This window comes from Arachis ipaensis, chromosome B04 (assembly GCF_000816755.2).
Source record: "Arachis ipaensis cultivar K30076 chromosome B04, Araip1.1, whole genome shotgun sequence".
In the NCBI taxonomy this organism is placed as follows: domain Eukaryota; kingdom Viridiplantae; phylum Streptophyta; class Magnoliopsida; order Fabales; family Fabaceae; genus Arachis; species Arachis ipaensis.
The window spans coordinates 82,116,576-82,123,206 of record NC_029788.2 but is presented as its reverse complement, the minus strand read 5'-3'; the positions used below and the strand labels follow the sequence as shown (position 1 = coordinate 82,123,206).

Sequence of the window (6,631 nt, the reverse complement as noted above, 5' to 3'; positions counted from 1 at the left end):
GTTTCTAAAAAAATAATATTCTGATTTTAAATAGGTAATTCGTGATATATCTAGTTGTTCGACTCATTAATGAGTTAAAATCATCCATCTCTTCTATTATTTTAAAACTACTCATCTTTTTTATTGTTTAAAACATCCATCTTTTATATTATTTGAAACGTTTAATTTTTAAGATTTTAATACAAACAAACAAAGTTATTCATTTAAAATTTAAAGTGTAGATGAAATATAATATAAATTAATTAAAGTCAATCTAAATAATAACAAAATATATCGATTTTTATTTTTTAAATTTGTATAAATTAAATTATTAGTATTTTTTTATTTTCAAAAATTATATTTTTATATTTACAAATACACATATCTCGTTTACCGTATAAACGAGATAAACGATAAACGAGATAATTATGAATTTATCTCGTTTATACTGTAAACGAAATAGGTGTATTTTGTCAAATTACATATATCTCATTTGCAAACGATATAAAGCCAAATAAAAGGAAAAGTATAAGGGAACGATGTATAGTAAGAAAAAATATACGTGCCAAGACTGGTCTCTGCCAACTATTACTAACAATAATTAAAAATAATTTAATATAGGGTAAAGTATACTTTTTGTCCTCGAAGTTTGGCAAAAGTTTCAAAAATACCCCTAAGTTTTATTTTGTTTCAATTTTGTCCCAAAAGTTTTCGATTTGCATCAAATATACCCTCGACCATTGCATTTTTAAAAAATTTTAAGACCAATCTAACAATAATCCATGAAAATTATGTTTGATTTGCTTGTGTTGAGTGTTGTTCTTATGTTATTGTTGTTGAATTGATCTTAAATGTTTTGAAAAATTAGCCGTTAGGGATATATTTTATGCAAATAAAAAATTTCTAGGACAAAATTGAAACCAAATAAAATTTAGGGGTATTTTTGAAATTTTTGTAAAACTTCAGGGATAAAAAATATACTTTACCCTTTAATATAATTTTATAACTCAATTAGGAATTAAAGTGGGGTGCATGAAATTAGTATTGTGAAAGGTTGTGGAACTTGTAACCGTACATGAGGCAACTACAACGTTGAAAGAGAAGCCTGCGTTGCAACCCATCACCCAATCCTAATCTTAGTTTTCATTGCCGGCTGTGTCTTCTTCGTAGAATATTTCCAGTCACTGGGACGCCGCCATGACCAGTCGACGGTGACCGCCTCTTCCCCCGGATCCCACTTGGTTGCACCAACAGCCCCGTGGAAGAGAGCTGTGACATGAGTGCATGAAAGTGTCGCGCAACCCTCTTCTCCTCAACCATCCCCGGTAATCTCTCCGTCTTGAATTTGTTCACGTCAATAAGAATCTGCAATCGCCATTTCATTTGTGACATAGACCCTTCCTCGAGAACTGATTTTCGGTCACCGCAATTTTCGTCATCATACGTTGAGCCATAGCCTTCCAAAAAAGGGGTTGTCATTGTCATTGTTGTAGATCGAGCCATAGCGTTCTTCTTCCGTTGAGCCATAGCCCTCCACTTCCATAGGATCAATGTGAACTGCCCACACAGACCACCGGCAACGTGAACAGCCACTCTCATTGACAAATAGTATTTAAAATCCGTAGGAGAAAGGTGTATGTGTCTCTGTTGAAGAAGAGTGTATCACATTACGTCCATGGATCTATCAATTTGTGAAGAAGCATCGTACGACACTGCATATGACGTGAGTGATCATTCTAATACCACCGATGTTAATGTTCCATCTCTGAGTGAAAATGACACACCACTTGTGGACAAGGTAATTTGTGTGTTAGTAGTATATTTGGTTATGCCTATCTGCAACTTGTTTTTTATGTTTTTATTGTTGAGTTATTAATAGGGATACACTTTGTTGTAAGGATTGTAATTTCGTTTGTTTAATTAGAATTGGTGTGGATATTCTTTCTTTCAATTATGCTAGAATGATGCTACATTTTCTACATGTGATGTGTTTTATTATTCTTTTGTTCACCATGTTAAGATGATGTTTGCAGTTATGAATAATTTTTTTTTCAATTTTTTTATGGTTATGATCATGGATAGTGATGTTTTCTATAAGTTTATTTTTGGTTGTTTATTAGTAGGTATTATCAAAATTTAAGTGGTTGTTGGAAGTGTTTTTATCAGTGTCGAATGGTCGATGTTTATCTTGTTTGGTGATATGTCCTCGGTTATCGATTCCAGGGGAAAGAATCTGTAGACGTTATTCAATTAAAGGATGATGCTACGGCAATCAATAATGAGGTGTGAAACATATTTTATTCTTGTCACGAAATTAGTGAGATATTGAAAATTAATTAGTTTAGTGTTTTCTGTGTTGAATGATACCTTTTCTGAATGGATATGCAGTTGCCAGATCACACTGAAATTCTAATGGAGGAAATCCCGTACGTAGGATTGAGATTTGATTCATTGCAGCGGCACAAGAGTTCTATTCTAATTATGAAAAGAAAGTTGGGTTTGTGACTAGGATTAGGAATACCAACTTTGACAAGACCAAGAAGGAATCAATGGTACCTATTAACCAATCGATACACTGCAGTCGTGAAGGTTATCGGGAGTCTCGAGTGAAGGCAGCAACTCGGGTAAAGAGAATAACACTGCAGTCGTGCATATGGCACATAATGAAGAAGATACCGCATAAGCTCGGAGGATATGATCGGTACAGAGAAATAGATGCTAAAATAAATGGCACTGTTTGGAATGTCCATTCTGTGGAATGTTTCGAGAAGGATTGGTGCGCATTCATTGCTGGGTTTAACTTAGAGAAAAATAGATGGCTATCAGGTTCGTTCTGTATCGTGCTCTTATGTTCTTTTTGGATAGTAGGTTTGTTATGCGGGTTCTGTTTTAACTGTACTCAAATTTAGTCACCGTTGTTGTTGGATGATTTGTAACCTATTTGTATACTTTTATGGGATATCTCTATCTGAAAGGTCGATGACTACTTAGTGCACTAAGTCTTTATTTGTGTGTTGTGATGTAGCTAGTTGTTCATGATGGTGATTATTTCTTTGTTTTCTTTTGGTTTTGTAGACCTTTGTGACGATCGTCAAATGTGGGTTCCAATATATTTTCAAGGTGAATTTTAGGCTGGTATGAGAAGTACCCAACGGAGTGAGAGCATGCACGCCTTTTTCGGTGGTTACTTGCATTGCAAAAGTGGACTGGTTCAGTTCGTGCATGAGTATGATAACGTGCTTGGGAACAAGGAGCAAAAGGAACTGGAGGACGATAATGCAGACTCTAAAGAAGTTGTCCCATGTTTATCGAGCTCTACAATTGAAAGACAATTTCAACGTGAGTACACAACCTCTAAGTTTAGGGAAGTACAACAGGAATTCAGGAAAAGTGGGGATTGTTTAGTCCGTGGTGTGACTCAAGAAGGTGATTTGTTTCGTGTGATCGTGAACGAGCAATACCTACTATATGGGGAGCCCAAGTCCTGGACGAACAGTGTCAAGTTTGACCCAGCGATACATAAGGTTCGGTGCGAATGCAACATGTTTGAATCAAGAGGTATTCTTTGTTGCTACTGTCTTACTGTGTTCTTTTATTATGGAGTAGACAAAGTACCATCTCGCTATGTTATCCCTCGATGGAGTAAGAATGTACAGCAAAAACATACTTTCATCAAGAGCAGCCATGACGAGAAGCGATCAGACGAAAGCCACAACTTATTTAGAGGACTGTGTTCACACTTCTATAATGTTACCTAAGATTTCGTGACATGCGAAGAAGAAGCGGCCATGTTACATTCGGGTCTTGATGAGTTAAGGGTAAAGCTGTTTGATTATCGTGCGAACTTGGGGTCCAAACGTGTTCCAACTACACAAAATAGCATGGTGACACAGCGGGACCCCGCTCTTGGTGCATCTGACATTCGAGGTCCTTCAAAGGTTTCAACGAATGGTCGGCCGAGATTGAAGAGGCTTGGATCTGAACTCGACACCTCCATCAAGAAATCTATGCAAAGAAAGAAGAAGAATCCACTGCCGGTATGTATTTATCATTTTGTTAGTTTTGAACCACTTGTTAACATGACTAGATGGATAAAGTTGAAACTGTTATTCACTTTATGTTTATGCATGTTTGTTCTTTTTAGAAAATTGATGAAGCATTGAATCCAGATATAGTGGGGGGGGTTCTATTAGGAGAGCGAATGAATCACATGAACATGGTGGGTTCTTGTCTTTGTTAAACTCATTTCGGCATACTTAGAAGACTTTTGATAAATGGATTTGTATGGAGATATCCCTTTCTTTGTTAGTAACTTTTTTTCACTTAACTTTGACAAAGTAATCAAGTTTTTTAAGTAATAAATATTGTTAAGCTGAGGATATATTATTACTCGCTGATGAACCACCAGCTTGAATATACGTCTCTCAAACAGTTAATCCACGATTTCATTTGAGACTTCTCGAGACATCAGTTCTACCGATTTACAGGGAGATTAGGGTCTCTGTGGTAGAGGCTAGAACCCAAGGTGCAGCATTCTCTGATCCGGAAGATCCGATCTTGTCTGTGACGTTTTGAGTAGGGTCATTAAGGAGAATGAATTGTATGAGCTTCACCCTCAATCAGAATGGATCCGCACTAAACCTGGGGTTCAGATCTGGAGGAGTATTGGCAGCTGCTCAAACCAGTGTCAATCACATACAGCCTGCCATTGAAGAAATCACTCACAAGCAAAGGAAACAGTATTACCAGATTTAATTCAGAAAGACAAAGCAACTCCAATCCGCAACTATCCTCTTTTCATAGTTTACACGACTTCTGAGTTCTAATTACACTGTTTATTTATTCCCTTTATTTTATGCAATTAAAAAATAACATACCAACATCTCCTACTCTTTCATCTGCCTGACTAAGACCTACAAGATAACCATAGATTGCTTCAAGCCAACAATCCTCGTGGGATCGACCCTGACTCGCTCAGGTATTACTTGGACGACCCAGTGCACTTGCTGGTACTGTTGTACAAATGTGTGGGGGTTCATACGTACCAGTCTCGAGGTCATATCTACAGATGATAGTATCTATCTCTCTCAAGCTAAGTATGCTTCAGATCTTCTTGGTCGAGCTAGGATTACAGATAGTCACATTGAGTCTACTCCCCCTTGAACCTAATGTTCGATTTACTCCTATGAATAGCACTGTTTTGGATAATCCTACTCTTTATCGACAGTTAGTTGGGCGTCTCATCTACTTGATTGTCCTCATACTACTCATTATGCGTCAGTTCTTCGCATTCTTCGTTACATCAAAGGCACCCTATTTCATGGCCTTTATTTCTCTGCCCATTCATCTTTATCCCTTCAGGCGTACTTAGATGCTGATTGGGCTGGTGATCCCACTGATCGTCGTTCTACTACTAGTTATTGTTTGTTTCTTGGCGCCGCTCTCATTTCTTGGCAAGTTAAGAAGCAAATATTCACTGCTCGATCAAGCACATGAGCCGAATAACGTGCTCTCGCTGACACCACTGCTAAGGTTGTCTCGATTCGTTAGCTTCTCGCAGACTTGGGTGCTCCTTAGTCATCCCCGACCAATGTTTTTTGTGACAATCGCAGTGTTATTTAGATTGCGCATAACGATGTGTTTCATGAATGCACTAAACACATTGAGATTGATTGTCACTTTGTCCGCTAATGTCTCCTTCTTGATGTTGTTCACCTCGTCGTTGTTGGAACTCTGGATCAGACTGCTGACATCTTCACGAAGGCTCATCATCCTACTTGTTTTCGGACTCTAGTATCTAAACTTAAGATGGTATCCTTAGCTCCTACTTGAATTTGAGGGAGAATGCTAAAGAATAATTAGGATCAATTACTATCATTTATATTTATATAGAATATATGTATATTAATTGTAGGATTGTATGCTTTTATTATTTTAATTTTTCTAGCACCTAAATATACCCTATATATTATACATTTTCAACACATTTAATAATTCACTCTTCAAATTATTCTCTTGTTTCTAACATAGAGAAAAGAAAAAAAAATTGTGTTAGTGAACCTTCATTGTGAAGGTGTAGATAAAAATGTCTCGTTAAAATTTTTTCAAACAATAATTTTGACCCTGTCTTTTAGCTAAAATATATGTTTAAAGATGAAATATTTCATGTATTGGAGATAGAATAAAAGATATTCTTTCTCTATAAAGTATATAAAACTTTACTGTATTTTATTTATTGAATGGTATTAGACCAATGGAAAATTTGGCAAAATATACTCAGGTCATCACTGTTTTTTTGTATATTATAATATTTCATCAACTGAACCCAACGAACCCATAATAAAGAACTCATACTCACTACATATCCTCTAGTAGTATATGGTAATATAATAGCTCTCTCAATTTACACTCTCCCTTCATCAAATACAAAGTGAATTTTTTTTTTTCTAAGGACCAAATAGAAATGATGTTTATAATGGAGATGGGGCAGATGCTGCTTTTATGTCCTCTGAGAAACCAGAAAGAGGGCCAGGTGCTGCAGCTCCAGAACTTAGAAGCTCAAACATTGCACGTCCAGGGTTCATTCTTTGCTTCTCACACAGTTCTGGCAAAAGCACCCCTGCTTATATAGCGCATCAAAGCAACCTTTATT

At 36.4% G+C, this 6,631-nt stretch overlaps 2 protein-coding genes across 2 annotated transcripts in view; one reads left to right on the top strand and one right to left on the bottom strand.

Annotated features, from left to right (window-relative positions):
* On the top strand, window positions 3,144-3,737 carry LOC107636635 (protein FAR1-RELATED SEQUENCE 12-like). The gene has a single exon (XM_016340131.1). It carries the CDS (start codon window positions 3,144-3,146, stop codon window positions 3,735-3,737), a length of 594 nt encoding a protein of 197 aa, XP_016195617.1.
* LOC107637851 overlaps window positions 6,187-6,631 on the bottom strand; it is a 2,452-nt gene continuing 2,007 nt past the window's right edge. The window contains exon 3 of the mRNA XM_016341132.2: window positions 6,187-6,598. Within this exon, the coding sequence (XP_016196618.1) occupies window positions 6,450-6,598 (149 nt within the window). The 3' untranslated portion in view covers window positions 6,187-6,449. The remainder of the gene's footprint in view (window positions 6,599-6,631) is intronic.

Excerpts from the sequence above, each read along its gene's own strand:
- LOC107636635 (XM_016340131.1), top strand. The coding sequence starts at position 3,144 with ATGCACGCCTTTTTCGGTGGTTACTTGCATTGCAAAAGTGGACTGGTT.